At 38.1% G+C, this 26,282-nt stretch overlaps 1 protein-coding gene across 1 annotated transcript in view; it reads right to left on the bottom strand.

The window, feature by feature from the left end:
- The window catches only part of DIAPH3 (diaphanous related formin 3), a 577,679-nt gene that overhangs the window by 528,509 nt on the left and 22,888 nt on the right, over positions 1–26,282 (bottom strand). Inside the window, exon 2 of the mRNA XM_057532925.1 lies at positions 21,253–21,285. Coding sequence (XP_057388908.1) covers positions 21,253–21,285 — 33 coding nt within the window. The remainder of the gene's footprint in view (positions 1–21,252; positions 21,286–26,282) is intronic.

Raw genomic sequence — 26,282 nt, 5'->3', positions numbered from 1 at the left:
GGAGAGGACTGGGGTTGGCAGCGTGAACACAGCCTGAAGGGGTTAGCGCACCACAGCTAGCCGGGAGGGAGTCCGGAAAAAGGTCTGGAGCTGCCAAAGAGACAAGAGACTTTTTCTTGCCTCTTTGTTTCCTGGTGCGCGAGGAGAGGGGATTCAGAGCGCCCCTTAAAGGAGCTCCAGAGACGGGTGCGAGCAGCGGCTATCAGCGTGGTCCCCAGAGACGGGGATGAGACAATAAGGCTGCTGCTGCGGCAGCCACCAAGAAGCCTGTGTGCAAGCACAGGTCACTATCCACACCTCCCCTCCTGGGAGCATGTGCAGCCTGCCACTGCCATGGTCCCGTGATCCATGGACGACTTCCCCGGGAGAACGCACGGCGCTCCTCAGGCTGGTGCAACGTCACGCCGGCCTCTGCTGCCGCAGGCTCGCCCCGCATCCGTACCCCTCCCTCCCCCCGGCCTGAGTGAGACAGAGCCCCCAAATCAGCTACTCCTTTAACCCCGACCTATCTAAGCAAAGAACAGACGCCCTCAGGCGACCTACAGGCAGAGGTGGGTCCAAATCCAAAGCTGAACCCCGGGAGCTGTGGGAACAAAGAAGAGAAAGGGAAATCTCTCCCAGCAGCCTCAGGAGCAGCGGATTAAATCTCCACAGTCAACTTGATGTACCCTGCATCTGTGGAATACCTGAATAGACAATGAACCATCCCAAGTTGAGGAGTTGGACTTTGAGAGCAACCATATATTTTTTTTTCCCTTTTTCTCCTTTTGTGAGTGTGTATGTGTATGCTTCTGTGTGTGATTTTGTCTGTATAGCTTTGCTTTTACCATTTGACCTAGGGTGCTGTCTGTCCGTTATTTTTGTTTGGGTTTTTACTTTAAAAAAATTTTTTTCTTAATAATTATTTTTTATTTTAATAACTTTATTTTATTTTATTTTACTTTATTTTATTTTATTGTTTATCTTCTTCTTTCTTTCTTTCTTTATTTTCCTCCCTTTTATTCTCAGCCATGTGGAGGACAGGCTTTTGGTGCTCCAGCCAGGCATCAGGGCTGTGCCACTGAGTTGGAAGAGCCAACTTCAGGACACTGGTCCACAAGAGACCTCCCAGCTCCAAGTAATATCAAATGGCGAAAATCTCCCAAAGATCTCCATCTCAACAACAAGACCCAGCTCCACTCAACGACCAGAAAGCTACAGTGCAGGATGCCCCATGCCAAACAACTAGCAAAACAGGAACACAGCCCCATCCATTAGCAGAGAGGCTGCCTAAAACCATAATAAGGCCACAGACACTCCAAAACACAAAACCAGACATGGACCTGCCCACCAGAAAGACAAGATCCAGCCTCATCCACCAGAACACAGGCATCAGTCCACTCCAACAGGAAGCCTAGACAACCCACTGAACAAACCTTAGCCACTGGGAACAGACACCAAAAAAACGGGAACTACGAACCTGCAGCCTGCGAAAGGGAGACCCCAAACACAGTAACTTAAGCAAAATGAGAAGACAGAGAAAAACACAGCAGATGAAGTGGCAAGGTAAAACTCCATCAGACCATACAAATGAAGAAGAAATAGGCAGTCTACCTGAAAGAGATTTCAGAGTAATGATAGTAAAGATGATCCAAAATCTAGGAAATAGAAATGGAGAAAATACAAGAAACGTTTAACAAGGACCTAGAACAACGAAAGAGCAAACAAACAGTGATGAACAACACAATAAATGAAATTAAAAATTCTCCAGAAGGGATCAAGAGCAGAATAACTGAGGCAGAAGAACGGACAAGTGACCTGGAAGATAAGAGTGGAAATAACTACTGCAGAGCAGAATAAAGAAAAAAGAATGAAAAAAATTGAGGACAGTCTCAGAGACCACTGGGACAACATTAAAAGCACCAACATTCGAATTATAGGGGTCTCAGAAGAAGAAGAGAAAAACAAAGGGACTGAGAAAATATTTGGAGAGATTATAGTTGAAAACTTCTCTAATATGGGAAAGGAAATAGTTAATCAAGTCCAGGAAGCACAGAGAGTCCCATACAACATAAATCCAACGAGAAACATGTCAAGACACATATTAATCAAACTACCAAAAATTAAATGCAAAGGAAAAATATTAAAAGCAGCAAGGGAAAAACATCACATAACACACAAGGGAATCCCCATAAGGTTAACAGCTGATCTTTCAGCAGAATCTCTGCAAGCCAGAAGGGAGTGGCAGGACATATTTAAAGTGATGAAGGAGAAAAACCTACAACCAAGATTACTCTACCCACCAAGGATCTCATTCAGATTTGATGGAGAAATTAAAAGCTTTACAGACAAGCAAAAGCTAAGAGAATTCAGAACCACCAAACCAGCTTTACAACAAATGCTAAAGGAACTTCTCTAGGCAGGAAACACAAGAGAAGGAAAAGACCTACAATATTAAACCCAAAACAATTAAGAAAATGGTAATAGGAACATATATATCGATAATTACCTTAAATGTAAATGGATTAAATGCTCCCACCAAAAGACACAGGCTTGCTGAATGGATACAAAAACAAGACTCATATATATGCTGTCTACAAGAGACCCACTTCAGACCAAGGGACACATACAGACTGAAAGTGAGGGGATGGAAAAAGATATTCCATGCAAATAGAAATCAAAAGAAAGCTGGAGTAGCAATTCTCATATCAGACAAAATAGACTTTAAAACAAAGACTATTACAAGAGACAAAGAAGGACACTACATAATGATCAAGGGATCAATCCAAGAAGAAGATATAACAATTGTAAATATTTATGCACCCAACATGGAAGCACCTCAATACATAAGGCAAATACTAACAGCCATAAAAGGGGAAATCGACAAAAAACAATCATAATAGGGGACTTTACCACCCCACTTTCACCAATGGACAGATCATCCAAAATGAAAATAAATACGGAAACACAAGCTTTAAATGATACATTAAACAAGACAGACTTCATTGATATTTATAGGACATTCCATCCAAAAACAACAGAATACACATTCTTCTCAAGTGCTCAAGGAACATTCTCCAGGACAGATAATATCTTGGGTCACAAATCAAGCCTTGGTAAATTTAAGGAAATTGAAATCGTATCAAGTATCTTTTCTGACCATAACACTATGAGACTAGATATCAATTACAGAAAAAATCTGTAAGAAATACAAACACATGGAGGCTAAACAATACACTACTTAATAACCAAGAGATCACTGAAGATATCAAAAAGGACATCAGAAAATACCTAGAAACAAACGACAATGAAAACACAATGACCAAAACCTATGGGATGCAGCAAAAGCTTTCTAAGAGAGAATATTATAGCTATACAAGCCTACCTTAAGAAACAAGAAAAAACTCAAATAAACAATCTAACCTTACACCAAAAGCAATTAGAGAAAGAAGAACAAAAAAACCCCAAAGTTAGCAGAAGGAAAGAAATCATAAAGATCAGATCAGAAATAAATGAAAAAGAAATGAAGGAAACGATAGCAAAGATCAATAAAACTAAAAGCTGGTTCTTCGAGAAGATAAACAAAATTGATAAACCATTAGCCAGACTCATCAAGAGAAAAAGGGAGAAGACTCAAATCAATAGAATTAGAAATGAAAAAGGAGAAGTAACAACTGACATTGCAGAAATAAAAAGGATCATGAGAGATTACTACAAGCAACTCTATGCCAATAAAATGGAGAACCTGGAAGAAATGGATAAATTCTTAGAAATGCACAACCTTCCGACACTGAACCAGGAAGAAATAGAAAATATGAACAGACCAATCACAAGCACTGAAATTGAAACTGTGATTAAAAATCTTCCAACAAACAAAAGCCCAGGACCAGATGGCTTCACAGGCGAATTCTATCAAACATTTAGAGAAGAGCTAACACCTATCCTTCTCAAACTCTTCCAAAATATAGCAGAGGGAGGAACACTCCCAAACTCATTCTACAAGGCCACCATCACCCTGATACCAAAACCAGACAAAGATGTCACAAAGAAAGAAAACTACAGGCCAATATCACTGATGAACATAGATGCAAAAAACCTCAACAAAATACTAGCAAACAGAATCCAACAGCCTATTAAAATGATCATACACTATGATCAAGTGGGGTTTATCCCAGGAATACAAGGATTCTTCAATATATGCAAATCAATCAACATGATACACCATATTAACAAATTGAACGAGAAAAACAACATGATCATCTCAATAGATGCAGAGAAAGCTTTCGACAAAATTCAACACCCATTTATGATAAAAACCCTCCAGAACGTAGGCATAGAGGGAAATTTCCTCAACATAATAACGGCCATATATGACAAACCCACAGCCAACATCGTCCTCAATGGTGAAAAACTGAAACCATTTCCACTAAGATCAGGAACAAGACAAGGTTGCCCACTCTCACCACTATTATTCAACATCGTTTTGGAAATTTTAGCTACAACAATCAGAGAAGAAAAAGAAATAAAAGGAATCCAAATCGGAAAAGAAGAAGTAAAGCTGTCACTGTTTGCAGATGACATGATACTATACATAGAGAATCCTAAAGATGCTACCAGAAAACTACTAGAGCTAATCAATGAATTTGGTAAAGTAGCAGGATACAAAATTAATGCACAGAAATCTCTTGCATTCCTATATACTACTGATGAAAAATCTGAAAGTAAACACTCCCGTTTACCACTGCAACAAAAAGAATAAAATATCTAGGAATACACCTACCTAAGGAGACAAAAGACCTGTATGCAGAAAATTATAAGACACTGATGAAAGAAATTAAAGATGATACAAATAGATGGAGAGATATACCATGTTCTTGGATTGGAAGAATCAACATTGTGAAAATGACTCTACTACCCAAAGCAATCTACAGATTCAATGCAATTGCTATCAAACTACCACTGGCATTTTTCACAGAACTAGAACAAAAAATTTCACAATTTGTATGGAAACACAAAAGACCCCGAATAGCCAAAGCAATCTTGAGAACGAAAAATGGAGCTGGAGGAATCAGGCTCCCTGACTTTAGACTCTACTACAAAGCTTCAGTAATCAAGACAGTATGGTACTGGAACAAAAACAGAAATATAGATCAATGGAACAGGATAGAAAGCCCAGAGATAAACCCACACACATATGGTCGCCTTATCTTTGATAAAGGAGGCAAGAATATACAATGGAGAAAAGACACTCTCTTCAATAAGTGTTGCTCAGAAAACTGGACAGCTACACGTAAAAGAATGAAATTAGAACACTCCCTAACACCATATACAAAAATAAATTCAAAATGGATTAAAGATCTCAATGTAAGGCCAGACACCATCAAACTCTTAGAGGAAAACATAGGCAGAACACTGTATGACATAAATCACAGCAAGATCCTTTTTGACCCAACTCCTCGAGAAATGGAAATAAAAACACAAAGAAACAAATGGGACCTAATGAAACTTAAAAGCTTTTGCACAGCAAAGGAAACCATAAACAAGACCAAAAGACAACCCTCAGAATGGGAGAAAATATTTGCAAATGAAGCAACTGACAAAGGATTAATCTCCAAGATTTACAAGCAGCTCATGCAGCTCAATCACAAAGAAACAAACAACCCAATCCAAAAATGGGCAGAAGACCTAAATAGACATTTCTCCAAAGAAGATATATAGATTGCCAACAAACACATGAAAGAATGCTCAACATCATTAATCATTAGAGAAATGCAAATCAAAACTACAATGAGATATCATCTCACACCAGTCAGAATGGCCATCATCAAAAACTCTAGAAACAATAAATGCTGGAGAGGGTGTGGAGAAAAGGGAACACTCTTGCACTGTTGGTGGGAATGTAAATTGATACAGCCACTATGGAGAACAGTGTGGAGGTTCCTTAAAAAACTACAAATAGAACTACCATACAACCCAGCAATCCCACTACTGGTCATATACCCTGAGAAAACCATAATTCAAAAAGAGTCATGTACCTCAATATTCATTGCAGTTGTATTTACAGTAGCCAGGACATGGAAGCAACCTAAGTGTCCATCAACAGATGAATGGATAAAGAAGACGTGGCACATATATACAATGGAATATTACTTAGCCATAAAAAGGAACAATACTGAGTTATTTGTAGTGAGGTGGATGAACCTAGAGACTGTCATACAGAGTGAAGTAGGTCAGAAAGAGGAAAACAAATACTGTATGCTAACACATATATATGGAATCTAAAAAAAAATGGTCAGAAGAACCTAGGGGCAAGACGGGAATAAAGATGCAGACCTACTAGTGAATGGACTTGAGTATATGGCGAGGGGGAAGGATAAGCTGGGACAAAGTGAGAGAGTGGCATGGACACATATACACTACCAAACATAAAATAGATAGCTAGTGGGAAGTAGCCGCATAGCACAGGGAGATCAGCTCGGTGCTTTGTGACCACCTAGAGGGTTGGGGTAGGGAGGGTGGGAGGGAGGGAGATGCAAGAGGGAAGAGATATACGGGCATATGTGTATATATATAACTGATTCACTTTGTTATAAAGCAGAAACTAACACACCATTGTAAAGCAATTATATTCTAATAAAGATGTTTAAAAATAAAAGGAAGAAATGTAATTATTAGTCATCTTAGAATTTGAAAAGTCAGAAAAACTATTTGTGATCATAAACGTGCTTCCTTGGAACCCAGAAGGGAGTATTTTCATGCAACCCAGGAGAATTATTAAGCAAATAAAAGTTAATTTTAAGTAATGAATTAATTCTATTTGAGGGACTTCCCTGGTGGTGCAGTGGTTAAGACCCTGTGCTCCCAATGCAGGGGGCCCGGGTTCAATCCCTGGTCAGGGAACTAGATCCCACATGCATGCCTCAACTAAGAGTTCGCATGCCACAACTAAGGAGTCCACATGCTGCAACTAAGGAGCCGGCGAGCCGCAACTAAGTCCTGGTACAACCACGTAAATAAATAAATAAATAAATATTTTTTAAAAAATTCTATTTGAACACATATACCTGAAATCCAGAAAAATATATCGCTTAAAATTATCAATTTTCATGCAATCTTGTACTACATTTAAGAGAAGGAAAAAACAACAGCTAAAATAAGTTGGCTTTTTAATTAGCTTTATTACTAACCAAGCAACTTGCTGATTAAAAACATGGCTCCAGAGTCTGACTTCTGAATCCTGCCCAGTCCCTCGCTTGCTGGGTTACCCTAACCAAACTACTTAAAATTTCCACAGCAGTATCTTTGATGAAGAACTGGTTAAATACACAGAAGACTGAGAGAATTCTATTATAGTGCTATTTGGAGGTGGTACACCACACTTAATTAATATGGCAGTGAGTTGTTAATAGGAAATAAAACTACCTCTCACCTTTCAGCTTCAGGTTAAAAGGCTGACCACTCTATCTAAAATAGAACATGAGCTCACCCACTCCCCCTTCTCTGTCACAGCACACGGTTTATTTCCTTCATATGTCCTGATATATGACTTACGAAAACCTGTAATTTTCATATACTTTGTAATTGTTGACTCTGCCTCTTTCCCACCAAAATATAAGTTCCATGCTAGACAAACCATCAACTGTCTTATTTGTGGTGGCCAGTCTCTAGGACAGCCCCCAATGATCCCCTGACTTGTGTAACCAACAGCACACTGTGAAAATTATGGAGTGTCATTTCCAAGACTAGGTCATAAGAGACATTACAGCTTTTGTCTTGCTCCCTCTTGGATCACTCACTCTAGGATATGCCAGCTGCCAGATCATGAGGACACTCAAGAAGACCTAGGGGGAGGCCCAAAGGGCAAAGAACTGAGCTAAAGAAGCTAGAGAAGCAGGGAGGCATCTGCCGACAGCCATGTGCTTAAGCCATCCCGGAAGCCCCAGTCAAACCTTCAGATATGAGCGCTCTAGACAACATCTTCACCACAACCTCCTGAGACACCAAGTCAGAACCACCCAGCTAAGCAAAGTCCAAACTCCTGAACCACAGAAACAATATGAGATAATAAATGTTTGCTGTTTTGGCTTTGTTTGTTACACAGCAGCAGGTAACTGTTACAGCCACTGTTATGTGTTCAGCCTATGGAACAGTTGCTGGCAGAAAGCTAGCAGTCAATAAGTACTTGAAGGTATGGATAAATAAGCAATTACTAGAGATAAAACACATAAAACATAGTGCCATCCCACAAATGTTTACCACTTAAGGGAAAAATATAATAACAAATTACAAATAAAGTATTGTAAATGCCCTCAAGAAAATCTTAAGTAAATTAGCAACAGATAGAGACCAGCGATTAATTCTGGAGTTGAGAAGGAACCTCAAGAGAGGCTTTGGAAAGGGGATACACAGGGAACCTGGTGAGGCTGATATGAGAATTACAGGAGATGGTGCATGTTACAAGCTAAGCAGTGTACCTGTGTTGTTCCATGGTCTTTACTAAAATGCTAGTGACATCACTGTTACAAAGAGACATCGTTGTGGGGAGGAAAACTGGCCGTTCATTGTTTCAGGTGTGATAAGCTAACCACACCAGTCATAGGTACAATCACCCAATAACAATTCCCACAAACCCACCAACTACCTCATTCTGCCTTCAATGTTCCTAAATATTACAAATGGGCATTTCCCACTTTTAACTTGTATTATTGAAATTTATGAAAAGTTCTTTAGCCAGACGCTTCTCTGAAAAGATGAAAAAGTGCCACCCCCCCCCAAAAAAATTAACTACTTACAATGATTTGCTCACATTTAGATTTCATATAGTATTTTAATATTATTAAATGAGAAACATACTTATTATATTATTGAAATTCCTTTAAATTGCTTGAAAATAAGTTACCACATGCAATATGTATTCCACAGCCAAGTGCCACGTGCAGAGCAGCCAATGGAAATGCCCACGTAGGGAAGAATGAGGGCCTCAGTCTTTCTTTATCTGTGATAAAGTCACATGTCCAATCCTACTGTGCATGTGTTCGGTTGCTCATTTGTTTTTTTGTTTTGCCTATGTTTATAATTTTTTTAAATACTAAGTTTCACTTAAAGGTTAATTAAAAAGATTTAATCCTTTCCCATTAAGTTCAATAACACCATGAATTCTACCACAGACCCCTTGGTGGTCCATGGACCACAGGTTAAGAGTTCCTGGTAGGTAGATATGGAATAATAACAGAAATAGTGGTGGAAAAGAAAGTAACTCAAGTTCTAATGCTTGCAGTGAATCAATGGGAGGGACTAGATGACCTACAGTTGAGACCAACATGGAGAAATGAAATAAAATTGCTCAAGAAGAGCTGGAAGCTTTTGAATGAAGAGCTACCAGGGAAATAAAGTCCTCAAATAACCCCTAGGTTTCAAGTAGAGCAAAAGGAAAGCAAACATTCAAAGATAACAGGCTTTGAGTTCCAAAGAGCACAGTAGGAGGGTTTTCGAAGGCTGGAGAAGTTGGGAGATACTGTCAGATTTGAAAAATAAACAGACCTGGATGGGGGAGAAGCACATAGGTGCTTAATGAAGATGTGGATTGATTATGACTTCTGATGTTGACTCTGGTCAGTAGAAAAGTGATTTTAATTGTAATAACTTTAATGAAAATTAACTAGGAAACGTAAATCAAACCATGTGGACTGTATCTTCTCAATTTATCTTCTCTCTGCCCTCTGCCCCTACTGCCACTGCCCTAGTTCAGGCCACCTGGACAATTGCTGCAGTCTCCTAACTTGTCCCTGTGTCTTCACTGCCCCCTACCTCTACCCCTCCCCAGGCTACTCTCTGCACAGATGTCAATTTGATCTTACCGAAACGCAAATCAAATCATGTCCCTCACTCCTGTGCTTAAAACCTTCAGCCTTTGTAACCCCATTACTCAGAGGATGACCCTCAAATATCTTACCATGGCTCAAAGGTCCACTTTAATCTAAATCTTACTTCCTCTCCAGACAATGTCTTCACTACTCCACCACCCTTATATGATCTAGATGTAATGAATAATCTAGAGTCTTCTACACATGCACAAGCTATCCCTCGTGCCTAGAACCTATCCACACCCACAACTCCTATCCCATCCCCTTTATCTGGCTAATTTCAACTCAATCCTTAGCTTTCAGTTTGAACTACATCTCACATAGGAGCCTTTCTGACACCTCAAGACTGGATTAGATGCCCACAGACCTAGTGCTTTCCATTATATTGTATGTATACTACTCTGAAACTGCCTTTCATCATACATATGTTTACTCAACAAACCTTTAAGTCCTTGAGAACAAGAATTGTTATTTTATTCACTAAATGTTCCTGGAACTTGGCATGGTCCTAAGCATGTAGTGGGTGTTCTATTAATATTTGTTAACTGGGTTAATTAATGAATAGCTTCCTACCTTCCATGCCCAGGACACAAGCTACTGCATCTTGCACTTCTAAATCCTTCTCAACTATATTTTAAAAAAGGAATAATTAACACAGCGTATCACGGAGAATGCCAGACATTATGCCTTTTATATATTAAATTTAAAAACCCAGACTCTTCCCAACACTGTTATTTCAAAGAGCGGTCCCCTACACTAAAAACAAGTATGAATTTCTGTAATTTAATACCATGGTATAAGATAGTAAGGAAAATACCCACTCAAAGGAAAAGAGCACAAATACATTTTAAAAGAATTTAATATTCAAAATACCTCAAAGTTATATATACCCGCATCTACCCAAATACAGTTTCTAATTGCATATATTCAAACATGATAATACTATATGCTTGAAAGGAAATGTAAATTAGCTCTGTAAATAAGTATCAGACTATTTTTAAGATACAGACCAATACTACCCATACACAAAAATTATCTGAAGACATCAACAATGGCTTTCTACTTGCCAACCTGACACTTCCACTAGGAACCCATTCCACTGATATCCAGGAAGTAAAATTATTACAGGGTAAAAAAATTACTACCACTCCTGCCAGCCTGTATTCCAACCTGTCCTTTAAAACTCAGCTGACAAGGCACCTTCTCTATGAAGTCTTCTCAAAGACCAAAGTTGACCTTACCACTGTGCCATTCCAGCCCATATCACTGCACTACAACTGTATACTGGTTGTGTACACATCTGTTTCCCCACTGTTCCCAGAGGGCAGAGACAGATTATTCATTTCTGTATTCCTATAATAGTACTAAGCCCTCAATAAAGGCTTCATGAATGAATGGATAAAAGGATGAATAAACAAGTCTGCATACCCTACTACATCTTAGCATATTCAACTCTGAGAGCTCTTGATCTTATTCCCAAGTTTCTACTGATTTGAAGAGGAGCTCTCTAAACCAGCCCATAAATATTTAAAAAGTCCAAGATAGCACTTAAGTGTTACTACTGAAAATCTAAGTACAGGAAGCTCTAATTAACTCATATTAATGGACTCAGAAAGGCCCACCCAACTTAGTAAACAGTTTAAGTTTTATAGAACTTATTTTCACTTATATTCAGTTGTCCCAGTCCATGCTGGTATATCTACTTTACACAGAATATTTTGAATATATAGTTTTACAGAAAAGCTATGGAATATATTATCATACTTTTTGCTTTATCATTCGTTTTTAACTTAAAAAGGAAAAATAAGAATAAAAGTGCAAAATAAACAAATTATAGTACAGAAAGCTTTATATCTTACTAGGCCAATATGATAAAATTATTTTAAATTACTCTTTTCCATTGAGCTTTTTTTTAAAGTCAATGATTTCGGTCCCGTGACCGCACTTGCGAGTTAGACACAAATTCAGATAATCAAAATCATTTTATTTTCTTTCATAAGTATGACATCTAATTTAACATATATCCCACAAGACACAGCACATCTAGGTAGGCACAGGAATAGTCTGCAGGTGGACAAAATCCTGGCCTGTCTGGCACATCCATCTGGAAACTCATCTTCAAGTGAACCAGTCTCACAGAAAACACCCAGGAATATGCTGGAGTGGTCTGGCAGCAGTTAGTTATACTGAGTGAGTCTGAAGGCCCATGGAGAACAGGGAAAGCTTCTCAAAGCACTCATCAGAATGCACACCCAGACCATGAACCCCTCAGCGTCTCTAAGACCCCATTCCCGTGGGGAGCTCGGAGGGGAACCGGGAAAGCCTACACGTATACCTGGCAGCAGGCTGCCGTTGTTGCTAGATCTGTGATTTCCATACAGAAGTTTTTCTACGTCCTCTGCAATTAAGAAAACTTATATCCTTTACCTGTTGCCATCTCTCAGTCACACACATCATTATTCCTTTGGGACAGACCTTTTTCAGTTTTGTTCACTAGAAATATTCAAACAGTTCATTTCTTATCACAGAAAAATTCTTAGATACAATATGTCTTTACAATTATAATTTTCTCAGGATTAAGATCGATGGCTATGATACAACTTTTCCTTGTAAGTTTCAAGGTCAGTAGTCTCATATGGGTGGCTGCAAGAGAAAAGCAGAAAATAAGGAGATGTATTGAATACGTCTAGATTTTACACTGGCACTCTGAGTGGAGAAAGGGATAGGACTTAAGTGGCAGTATAACTCTCCTGGTAAAGATCATGTTCTCTGGGGACAGTCTGCCAGTTTTCCTGGCTGCCTCATGTGACTTTAAACAAGTTACTTATACTATCTCTTGCCTCAGTTTCTCTGTGTTTGAAAAAGGGAATAATAATAATGCCCACTTGTTGGGCATTATTGTCAGAGGCTTGTTGTGAAAACTGAATGTGTTGATAAAGCTAACATATGGAACGCTACTTGGCACATAGCTAGTAATTAATTGTCCTTACTATCACATAACACTCCTTTTTCCAATCAGCAGCTGTGTTTCTACATTCTCTAAGTAAATTCTCCAGCAACTTATCTTACATCTTTCTATTCCCTGGAAGATTCCTGCATGTTGACTGAGAGACGTATACCAAGTTAGAGAAGCAGGGTCCTACCATGGAGGCCTTATGTGCCATGTCACAAAGCTTTAGGCTTGACCTATAGATAACAGGTGCAATTAAGCAGTTTCAAATAGGATAAAATATGGTCAGACATGCAATTTAGATAGGTCACTCTGGTTGCTGTGCAGGAAGTTGGCTTTTTAGGAAGCAATAGTAAGTTGTGAAAGCCCTGATGAGATAATAAAGGGACTAGTGCTCTCATAGAAGACTTGAGAGAAGAGAATATATTCAAGAAATAATCAGAAACACTGGAAGGGTGAAGTTACCATCTATGAAAATATAGGAATAGAAATGTGTTTAAGAGGGAAGTAAAGCGTTTAATTTGGGGCGCACAGAGTTTCAAGTAAAAATAAGACATCCATGTGAAGGTATTCTAGGTCAATGCATGAATGTCTCAACTTGAGGGAAAGATCATAGACAGAGATATACACAAAGATATACACAAAGATATACTAAGTCAAGTACTATACACACAGGAGAGGAGCAATGGCTTCAGGAAAGCAACCTGAGAAATGACAATAGTTTTAAAATAGGCAAAGGAAAAACACACACAATAGAGACAGAAAAGGAAAAATCAGAGGGATATGAAAACCTATAAAGTTTGGTGCCACAGAAGCCAAGAAATCTTTGTTTTTCAAAGAGGAAGGAAATAACTGTATCAGGCAGAGCAGAGAAATCCATTAAATTTCCAAAGACTAAAAAGTAATGAATATCACTGGGGATAAAAAGGATTATTTTATAATGATAAACTGAAACAACAATCCAAAATGTATATGCACTCAGTTGCAGAGCTTCATAAAACATGAAGCAAAAGCTGAAAGAACTAAAAAGAAAAATTAAAAAATCCAAAATTATACTTGGAGATTTCAACACTCCTCAATAATTTTTAGAAAAAGCAGATGGAAAATCAGAATATACAAGATGTGAACAACACTATCAACCACCTTGGCCTATTAGCTATTTATGGACCAATTCTAACAAAAGCAGAATACACACGGAACTTCCACCAGGACAGACCACATTCTGGGACAGAAAGCAAGACTTAAATTGAAAAAGACTGAAATCACACAAAGTATGGTCACTGGTCACAAGGGAATTAAATTACAAATCAGTAACAGAAAGATATCACGAAAATCTTGAAATATTTGAAAATTAAACAACATATATCTAAATAATCAATGGGTAAAAGAAGAAATCAACAGGAAATTTAAAACTATTTTGAATATTCAGAAGACTAGCAGCTAAAGCTTAGCTCTCAGAAGGAAATTCATAGCATAAAATTCTTATTAGAAAACAAAGTTCTCAAATCAATTATTTAAGCTTCCACCTTAAGAAGCCAGAAAAAGAATAAAGCAAAAGTATAGAAATGATAAAGATTAACAAATAAATGAAAATAAAATAAAGAAAATTAGTGAAACCAAAACCTGGTTCTTTGAAAAGATCAATAAAATTGACAAACCTCTAGACAAACTAATCAGGGAAAAAACAGAAGACAAATTATCAATATCAGAATTGGAAAAGGGGGAAATAAATACAGATCCTACAGTAAAAAGATAAGGAAATATCATAAATAATTCATAATTCAACAACATAGATAATATGAAAAAAAATTTCTTAAAAGACAAACTACCAGGTCTCACTCAAGAAGAAACAGAAAATTTGAATAGTCCTATATTTAGTAATAAACATTTCATTTCAAACAAGATAGGAATGGCAAATAAGCACGTGAAAAGATGTCCAACATCACTAGTCACTGGAGGAAACAATTTGTCAGTATCTTATAAAGTTAAAACCACATGACTCGCCCTCCAAAATGAAAACCTATGTCCAAAAACAATTGCACTCAAATGTTCATAGCAGTTTTTCCTAACAGCCAAAAACTGGAAACAACCCAAACTGTTGAATATATAAACCAACTTTAGTATTACCAAACAAGGGAATACTATTCAGTAATAAAAAGAACAAATTTCTGATACACCCAATCACTAGATGAGTCTCAAAAGCATTATGCTAAGTAAAAGAAGCCAGACACAATGGCAAAATACAATGTAATGCCATTTATATGAAATTCTAGAATATGAACTACTGTATAGTTCAGAAAACTGATCAGTATTTTCCAAGAGCTGGGAAGGGGGAAGAGAATTGACTGCAAAGGACACAGCGGAAACTTTCTGAGGTGATGGAAATGTTTTATATAACTGTAGTGTATGCATGATTGTATACATTTGTCAAAATTCAGACTGCACTTTTAAAATTAATACATTATATTATGTGTAAATCATACCTCAATTTTTAAAAGTGCATATTACTAATCACTAATATTGTAAATGCATGGTTTACCAAGCATTTTAGTATATATTACTTAATTCAGCTCTTATAAAACCCCTATAAACAAGGATGCCAAGGCTCAAAAGCTAAATGACATTCAAAGCTAGTACATGGCAGACCTGGCACCCGAACCCCGCTCCCCTACATTCACCTACATGTAATGAAGAGCAGACACTAATGGAGATCTCAGAACTTCCTCTAATTGCTGTACAGGACGATGTCTGTTTTGCTAGCTGTAATTGTGGACTATCTGGTGTCTTGAAGTCAATTTAGTGGAATGGATCACCTTTCTTTTTTTTCGTAGAATGGAGAGGAGTAAAAAGGAGTAGAAAGGAAGGAAAAGAAAATGATTAGAGTTCATTATGCTTAGAAACATTAAATATTGGTTCTTAAAAAAACTTCTGTTTTGACAGAGAGAATTTCTGTATGTGTGCTGGGCTACAAAATAAAGTGTGTTTCTTACTGTGGGTCCTGGTCAAAAAAGCTTGAAAACCATTGCTGCAGGCCACACAAGGGATTACAATAGTAACGTTGGCTGCAGAGAGATGAAAGGAGAGATGAAGACCAGCAGGAGCACTGTACTTTAGACAAACAGTTGTGAGGGACAAGGGAGAAAAAAGCAGGTCAAAAATAATGCCTACCCCACAAAAACACCCAGTGGACACTTTGACGGAAAACTCAGCATTGTGACATCCACATTCAGTTTCGTCCAGCTTACCTTTTCACACGTGCCCTCCTTCACTGTCCTCCTCCCAACCTTTTTGCCTCTACGAGGAAAGCTTTCCTTTCAACCCAGGTATAAACAATGAAGCGTTGTAAGCTAAATGCTTTTTTTCACCTTCACATTACCCTAGCACCTTGGACAGCACTTTATACATAGTGGGTGCCCAAATATTCGTAGAGCAAACGCTGTTTAAAGTATATTAGATCTGCCTAGGGGCCTCAAGGCTACAGTAATACTTCATTCCTTTAACCCAACAGTGTCCTGTGAAATTAAATTCTGATAGTAATTTAAGAAATAACCTTGAAATGTGAAGTACTTTTGCAGGGCTTTAACCAAAAGCAACCTAAAGAGATGGGTTTCTAACATTAATGTTTCCCAGGATGTTTCAATTTAATGTTTTTAAAATACTGTTATTCAAACATATGACTACAGCAGACGTCACTCTTATATTTCTTCTCTCAAGTCCTGCCCAAAAAAGGCTATTCACGTTAGGAAGTTCTAAATTAAAAGCACACATGCAACACATGTTGCAAGGGTGGCAAACTTTAATTACAAAACATATCGCTAGCACACATCAAAGCATCATGGCAAATGTTTCCCTGCACTCTGACTCACCAGAAATAGTTTAAAGAGCCCTCAAAATATCCAGCTATCGTCTCCCTCCTCAAAGCTCTGCATTGCTCTGTAACACACATACCCTGTAAGGGTCAACTGCAAATAAGTCAGTCACACCACCCCTCTGTCCACACATTGGGAAGTATTTTTTAAAGGGGGTAAAAATGGACAGAACTGAATGCAGTAGTCAAGATACTTGAGCTTAAATGAGACTCACCAAAACCCTGTGAGGAAGGCAGAGAAGGTATAAAATTAGTCCTGCTTTACTGATAAGTGAACAATCTAATAATTGATCTGCCAAGGTCACAGAGCTAAGAAGTGGTGAAGTTCTGTCTTCCAACGAGAGTCTTCTGATTCCAAGTCCAAATCTCTTTCCACACAGCATCAATCAACAATGGCCAAGAAAGAACTGAGTTGTCAGTGTCTCCTGTACAAGACAGCCGTGCTTATTCTCTGACCTCCACAACAATGGGCCAGCTGCCTAAACTAGACTGCCTGCTCAATCCTTCCCTGGAAGGAGAGGGTAGCAAGAAATCCAGGACAGTCAATCATGTGAACATCTAAGATGAAGGTAGGTCAAGGCCACAGTCAGAAATCCAGCCAGGTGGTCAGAAAGGCTGACAACAGGTCCTGGTCAAAGCTTCTCTACTCTGTGCAAAGGCAAGACTCCATCTCCAGGAAGCTTGACCAGGACCAAGCCAGGCCCAGATCCCAGGAAACCACAATACCAGGCAGGTTATCAAAAGAGAGACACGGGGCTTCCCTGGTGGCGCAGTGGTTGAGAATCTGCCTGCTAATGCAGGGGACGCGGGTTCGAGCCCTGGTCTGGGAAGATCCCACATGCCGCGGAGCAGCTGGGCCCGTGAGCCACAATTGCTGAGCCTGCGCGTCTGGAGCCTGTGCCCCGCGACGGGAGGGGCCGCGATAGAGAAAGGCCCGCGCACCGCGATGAAGAGCGGTCCCCGCACCGCGATGAAGAGTGGCCCCCGCTTGCCGCAACTGGAGAAAGCCCTCGCACGAACCGAAGACCCAACACAGCCAAAAATAAATAAATAAATAAATAAATAAGAAAATCCTTTTAAAAAAAAAAAAAAAAAAATCCTTTTCAAAAAAAAAAAAAGAGAGACACGTTCTTTCATTTGTTGAACAAATTTATGAAAATGCTTAACATGTGCCAGACAACATGCCTGGAAGTATTAATAACAACACATTGTCTCTAGGTTCAAAAGGTTTAAACCAGTGAGAAAGACAGACCATAGGCCATCATCAAAAAAATCTACAAACAAATAGATGCTGGAAAGGGTATGGAGAAAAGGGAACCCTCCTACAATGTAAACTGGGAATGTAAATTGGTATAACCATTATGGAGACCAGTATGGAGGTTCCTTAAAAAACTAAATATAGAGCTACCATATGATCTAGCAATCCAACTCTTGGGCATATATCTGGAGAAAACCATAATTCGAAAAGATACATGCACCCCAATATTCACTGCAGCACTATTCACAATAGCCTAGACATGGAAGCAACCTAAATGTCCATCAACAGAGGAAAGGATAAAGAAGACGTGGTACATATATACAATGGAATTTTACTCAGCCATAAAAAAGAACTAAATAATGCCATTTGCAGCAACATGGTTGGACCTGGAGATTATCATACTAAGTGAAGTAAGTCAGACAGAGAAAGACAAATATCATATGATATCATTACACATGGAATCTAATAAAAAATGATACAAAGGAACTTATTTACAAAACAGAAACTGACTCACAGATCTGGAAATCAAACTTATGGTTACCAAAGGGGAAATATGGCAGGAAGCGATAAATTAGGAGATTGGGATTAACATATACACACTACTATATATAAAATAGATAACTAATAAGGACCTACTGTATAGCACAGGGAATTCTACTCAATATTCTGTAATAACCTATATGGGAAAAGAATCTGAAAAAGAATGGATATATGTATATGTATAACTGATTCACTTTGCTGTATATCTGAAATTAACAGAACACTGTAAGTCACCTATACGCCAATAAAAATTTAAAAAAAAAAGACAGACAGACCATAAATCATGTACTGCTTTGATAAAAATATGCACAGGCGGGCTTCCCTGGTGGCCCAGTGGTTGAGAGTCTGCCTGCCAATGCAGGGGACACAGGTTCGAGCCCTGGTCTGGGAGGATCCCACATGCCGCTGAGCGGCTGGGCCCGTGAGCCACAACTGCTGAGCCTGCGCATCTGGAGCCTGTGCTCCGCAACAGGAGAGGCCAAGATAGTGAGAGGCCCGCGCACCACGATGAAGAGTGGCCCCCACTTGCCACAACTAGAGAAAGCCCTCGCACAGAAATGAAGACCCAACACAGCCATAAATAAATAAATAAATTAATTAAAATTAAACCAAAAAAAGTAGAGGAATTTAAACAAAAACTCCTAAAGAAACTCAACATTTAAAAAAAAAAAAAAAAAAAAGAGTGGCCCCCGCTTGCCGCAACTAGAGAAAGCCCTCGCACAGAAACGAAGACCCAGCACAGCCAAAAATAAATAAATTAATTTAAAAAAAAAAATATGCACAGGGGACCATGGTAAAACCCAAAAGTTCTGACCCTACCAAGCCGAGGGGCAAGGATGAGGGGAGAGGCAAGGAATGGAGACAGGATGGAGAGAGAAAGTCTTCACTGAGGAGGAACCCATTTACTAATGTAAGATCAGAGTACGATAGCTTCCAGAGTGGCCCACTGAAGCCACTCCACAACATGACTCTGTTTCTAGAACTTGGGATAGAGATTATGGGTTGGCAAAGTGCAAAGACAGAGTCATGAAACAAAGGTAAGAGTGGGTTCTGAATGAAAAGAGGAAAAAAAAAATGTAGAGTGCCCATAAAATATGAACAAACCTCAAGAATATCATAACATAGAATACTATTCAGCAACAGAAAGGAAGCACTCACACACACCACAACATGGATGAACCTTGAAGACATTATGCCAAGTGGAAGAATTCAGTCACAAAAGAGCAGGTAAGACTCCATTTATATAAAATGTCCAGAGGAGGCAAATCTATAGACAGAAAGTAGATTGGCCATTGCCTAGGGCTGACCGAGTTGGGAATAATTCGGGAGAGACTATTCACAGGTATAGTATATTTTATATTAAAATTCTATATAGTACATTCTATATAAAAAGAATATATATATTCTTTTTAGGTAATGAAAATGTTCTTAAATTGATTGTGGTGATGGTTTTACAACTCTGCAAATATACTAAAAACCAATGAATCATACACTTTACACGGGTAAACTACATGCTATGTGAATTATACCTCAATAAGGCTTTGCAAATATACCACTGTAGATTCTCATAAAAGTTCATACTTAATAATTGCACATGGTTTTATTATTGGCCTTAGGAGCCATGTGAAGGCTAAGTCAGCACAGCAAGTGGGTGGGTTTGGAGCTACATGGAACAAGACTCAAGCCACAGCTACACCACCTGAGAGCTGTGCATACTTGGGCAATCTACCTACTTAGGCTGCCTGAGCCCCGATGCACTCAGCACTAAAATAAGTACATCACCCACCTTGCAAGGTGAGAAGTTATATACATAATCTGCATAAGTGCTCAGTATTACTACCGTTTCTGCATATTATCCTATGAGAAATAAATGTTACCCAGAAAAGTTTACATAAATATCCTTTTCTTAGATACAATCCAGAGGAATAAAACATAGCATTCTGATTCAATTTTTTAAATCGTGCATGTCCAGATCTACATCTCATTCATCTTTGTATGCCCACCTAAACCATGTGCCTAAGATGGTACTTTGGATATCGGGGGTGCTAAACACTTTTTGAGTGCTCAGTGTGTTCTAGGCACTGTTTCATATTTGACATAAAGTGAAGCCGAATTCAAATCCTAGTTATCGAAGTGCTGTGCTTGGTCCTCTATATCATGCTTCCGTATTTTTGGTGCTACTGTTTATTTGGGTCTTGTTGTTATTCTCATTGTTATTTTTTACCGTTAACCAAGAGTTACATTCAAAAATATACTTCTCAGAAAAATTCATTTGAATATATAAGAATCTGTAATGGTGATATAAAATGTTAAGTACTTATAAGAAAGCTGATTATTTTCAGCATGCAGAATATAGGATAAGGCATGCTTAGTTCTCTCATTTTTAAACAAAACTTTTTAAAAATATATGTGTGATATTTTAGTCTGGTTTACTTTAATTAGCAACTACATATTTTTGAAAAGCTGACATGTCTTTAGCTATCCTTTGTACCTCTTTTTGAAGTGTGCGATTCACCCTCAGAGAAAGAGAGGTGATTTGAATGATTCCAAGTTGACTAACAACTTGTGATTAAACAAAATTTTTAAATGAACATACTGACTAGTCCCTTTTACTATTTGAAAGCAACAATCTAATGTATTTCACCAGTTCTACCTCTTACTTTAGCACTATAAAAAGAGTCCATTTCCAAAACATGCAGTTTGTAGCAATTTCAAAGGTGTTAGTGCAGCACACCATCAACATTACATGGTTAGTTAAGATTCACAACAAAGGAAACAACAAGGATAATCTTACCATATCATCCGTCAGTGTCCTAATATTTAAATGCTGCAAATGAAAGAAACCAATCATATCAGTAATTTATAAGTTTTAATTTTAGTTAATAGAGTACATTTAAAATTCTACAATGCTAAGTTGAATGTAATTCAATTTCTGACAGTCTAATAAAAATGCATTATATATTGTTTTAATCACTTTCTCAAAAAGATGGACAAAAGTTAACCTTGAATGTCATAGTCTCCTAAAATTTCTTGTCTTTGTAAACCTCACAAACTAGAAACCTCACTGTAGTACAATAAATATATTCTCCCAAATAATAGTATTAGTATTAGCTACCATACAGACTTAGAACGCAATGGATATAGGGGTTTAAATAAGATTTTCAGAAAATTTTTCAAATTATAAAAGTGAAACTTTAAATCTACCATTAGCATGCAGCATAATAGATAATGAAGTACTTTGCTGGCTAATTAACTTAAACAAGTCTAATAAAAGAGAAGAGAGTACTGGAATGACTATTTGCATCTTTAACATCGGTTTGATTTATCACCAGTTGGTGACAGTAGACACTTTTCAATTTCATTGCTACTTCTTTGAGAACCCTTTTGCCGATTTCCTTGCTAGACAAACACAAGGCCACTTTAGAAAGTGAATAAATTAGTTTCCTGCAAAGTGGAGTTCAAAAGCAAAATTAAGCATTTAGGGGGAAAAAACAATCCAAGTTTTATAAATTCTGGAGTTGGGGAAGATTTTGTATTTAAGTAGCTGGAATCAATTTCCAATTCTCCTTCTTCTTATTCATTGTAGCATTAGACCTTTAAAAGGGCAGAGAAAGTGTCAAGCACATTTCCTAAACAGGAAATCAGGTCAGGTCTACAAAAAGTATAAAAGGACATGTGTTAGCAATCATCATCTAACGGAATAAGTGGCAAATAGGTATCAATAAATTCAATATTTATTGACAGAATGAAATTTATCATTCATGCTTGTAACTAGAATTCACTTTTTTTTTTTAACATCTTTACTGGAGTATAATTGCTTTACACTGGTGTGTTAGTTTCTGCTTTATAACAAAATGAATCAGTTATACATATACATATACCCCCATATCTCTTCCCTCTTGCATCTCCCTCCCTCCCACCCTCCCTATCCCACCCCTCTAGGTGGTCACAAAGCACCAAGCTGATCTCCCTGTGCTATGCAGCTGCTTCCCACTAGCTATCTATTTTACATTTGGTAGTGTATATATGTCCATGTCACTCTCTCACTTTGTCCCAGCTTACCCTTCCCCCTCCCCGTATCCTCAAGTCCATTCTCTAGTAAGTCTGCGTCTTTATTCCCGTCTTCCCCCTGGGTTCTTCATGACCTTTTTTTTTCTTTTTTCTTAGATTCCATATATATGTGTTAGCATACGGTGTTTGTTTTTCTCTTTCTGACTTACTTCACTCTGTATGACAGACTCTAGGTCCATCCACCTCACTACAAATAACTCAATTTTGGTTTTTTTATGGCTAAGTAATATTCCACTGTATATATGTGCCACATCTTCTTTATCCATTCATCCATTGATGGACACTTAGGTTGCTTCCATGTCCTGGCTATTGTAAATAGAGCTGCAATGAACATTTTGGTACATGACTCTTTTTGAATTATGGTTTTCTCAGGGTATATGCCCAGTAGTGGGATTGCTGGGTCGTATGGTAGTTCTGTTTTTAGTTTTTTAAGGAACCTCCACACTGTTCTCCATAGTGGCTGTATCAATTTACATTCCCATCAACAGTGTATGAGGGTTCCCTTTTCTTCACACCCTCTCCAGCATTTATTGTTTGTAGATTTTTTGATGATGGCACTTTTATGCTAATGAATCTACCTCGATGATGATCCAGGTTAAAAATCTGTACAGTGTAAATCACTATCCCAGATTCTCCACCCTTTCAGAGAAGATGTTCCTTCTTCTAGGGCAGGAAAAACAGTAACTGGAGGGACACAGCTTGAGCTTTGCTTATACCAAAGAGAATGCAGCTGGATAAGTGACCATGCCAGTTCTAGACTGAACTATGTGATCAGTAGACCACATATGCTGACCTAGGAACAATGAAGTAATAATACTGGATTAACAAAAGTTTAATGTTGAATCCTGCGCTGTAAAATTTATTTTAATCACTATTAACTTCAGCAGTTGAAATTAACAACTATGCACAGAGGTCCGTGAGAGTGGGTGTGATCCTGAGGCACTTAGGGTCACAATCTCATCCCAGAGACCATGACTAGAATTGAACCCAAATCCACATGGCTACTGTATGTGTGCTTTCCCACCAGTAGAGATTTCCAGCCCACTGCATTTGGTTAACCACTTGGCTCTCTCACTCTCCAACCAGAGGTATCACCCCAGTCACAACTCACATCACACCTGAAAGGGATCATTTCAAGTTCCTCTGACAAGAAAAAAGGAATAGAGCCAACTTCTGACACAACAGCATTCTAAGTGGCCTAATGCTTGAAAAGTAAGGCTAATGAAAAAGTATCATGCAGAAATCCTACTTGGAATAGGATGCCACAATAAAGCGAAAACATGTACTTACACAAATGAAATATTCCAAAATGCCAGTTTGAGTTGCTTTGAGGAAAATGCCATAAAGTGATGTTAAAGAAGAGAGAAGAAACAATGAAAGCAGACAAACAATTTTAAGAGAAATGAGACTAGGGCCTATGTAAGATTTATGAACTAAAAACTGCACAGAAGATACAGAAAGTATTATACAGAAAACGTAGGGAATGTAGGTTACATGATGTAGAATTCAGAAGATGTAAATAACCAAGAGGAACGTTTTTATTTACCTTCAACGGCCTAAAATAGGACAGGCTTTTAAATTAGAGTTGGACTCATAACTTTCAGAAAAAGAGTAGTCACTCTTGAGTAGAAACAAGACACATAAGGATTCATTTTTTTGGTCATAGTTTTTTTAAATTTTTTTTTTAATATCCTTAAACTATTTCATTGAGGATCTAGCAACTCAATTAATTTGTTAAATGCTTGGTCTGTTTTTTAAAAACTACACAGGCATGCATGTAAGTCCAATTACAAACTATATTATTATACACAATCTTTCACAAAAAAGAACACGCAATGAATTACAACAGAATTATAATGCTTACATAGAAAAATAAGAAAACTCAAAGGGATGTAAGCGTGGGAAGTTTAACAGTCTGAGAAACAAGCAAGAAGTTAAGGTCAGGTTCACTATTCCTTCTCTTCTGGGAAACACTTATCTATCAATTCTCACCATCAGCAAGAGAAGCCAGTAGGGCAGGATGACAGTAAATTCAAGGGCCCATGACAGGACTAGAGATGTTGACTAACAGAGTAAACAGCTGGAAAACTCATCTAAAAATGTTGGTTTCTATTTCCAAACAGTAGAGACAGAATAAGTTTCAATTCAAGATTCAGCTTTCAGAAAACAGAGATTACATAGGTATTTGTTTACCCACATGCAATCTGAAAGAAACCACTAAACACAAGCTAGCATTAAAAAATTTGAGTAGATCTAAGTGTGAGTAATTTCCCCTAAAAACTTAAATGTCTAATCACAGTCCACTTCCAGTATGATTGGGGGGAAAAAAGAAAGAAACACTAAATATTTAGTGAAAAGGTGTAAAGGTTAGATCAAGTGGCATCCTTTTGTAGGATCTTGGAATGCTAACATTAATTCAAGTTTATCGTAAAGTTTACATTATCTCAAAGTCCTACCTGTTTAGATTACAGACTTCTAAAAAGTGGAGGGAGAGGGAGAAGAGAACGACTGACATAAAATCCTCAGATAACTCTGTGGGGTTTTGGCCTTGCTTTTGGAGATACAAAACTACAAGGGTGACATCCTTAATGTATAAAAGAAAAAAAAACTTTATTATAAAAAATTATTGCTTTTATACTAGTACTTGAAGTACTGTTCAAATGTCTGGTTAACTAAGACACTTAAAAAAATGAGGGGCTTCCCTGGTGGCGCAGCGGTTGAGAGTCTGCCTGCTAGTGCAGGGGACACGCGCTCGAGCCCTGGTCTGGGAGGATCCCACATGCCGTGGAGCAACTAGGCCCGTGAGCCACAATTACTGAGCCTGCGCGTCTGGAGCCTGTGCTCCGCAACAAGAGAGGCCGCGATAATGAGAGGCCCGCGCACCGCGATGAGGAGTGGCCCCCGCTTGCCGCAACTGGAGAAAGCCCTCGCACAGAAACGAAGACCCAACACAGCCAAATATAAATTAATTAATTAATTTTTTTAAAAAAATGAATAAGTATTTCTGTTTTATAGCTACCAGCATGCTCTCTACTATATGGTCTGGTTGGGGAAAACAGGAACTGCCCATATCAATCCAGTTCATGAGTAGAATTTGCTAACATCCACACCAAGTAGGAAACAGAAACATAAAACCACTATTAAATGGAATCAAATAGGAACACTTTTAAAAATAACAACCTGACAGCAACATTAGAGTTATATTTGCCAGGGGGGAAAAAAGTTAAAAGCATACAATTTTAGACATATTAAAACACTTACACCTAGATGTGACTTTGTGACCTTTAGTTACATTATTTAGCCTATGACTCTATAGTGTTAATAATGCTTTATGACAATGAGATAGAATAAAAGTGGTGATAATATCAAAATATAAACAACTCTGAACACAGGACCACTGGTAATTGGTTACGGTGTGGTACTAAAGCACACTGGAGCTCTTTTCTGAAGCCAAACCTCACCCTTCTTCCTGTGGTCCTGTTTCTCAAACTGCTAATTCTATTTCTCCCTAAAAAGAAAGCAGCTCTACATGTAGACAGGTTTTCTGCTAATGACAGTTCCTAGGATGAATGGTCAAGAGGATCACTCTGGAATTGAAAGAGAGAACAAGTCTTTATAGATTTTTCTTCAAAAGAACATAGAATCAAAAAGAGGGTGGGGGCAGTTTTGACAGAAACACAGAACATAGGCCTCTATATTCCCATTTAAGCAAGGCATCAAAACCTTTATTGAAGACAGTACATGATGTCAAAA

The sequence above is a fragment of the Balaenoptera acutorostrata genome, chromosome 18, assembly GCF_949987535.1.
Source record: "Balaenoptera acutorostrata chromosome 18, mBalAcu1.1, whole genome shotgun sequence".
NCBI classification, from domain to species: Eukaryota; Metazoa; Chordata; class Mammalia; order Artiodactyla; family Balaenopteridae; genus Balaenoptera; species Balaenoptera acutorostrata.
Note: the sequence above shows the minus strand (reverse complement) of the source record. Positions and strands in the feature narration are given on the sequence as shown.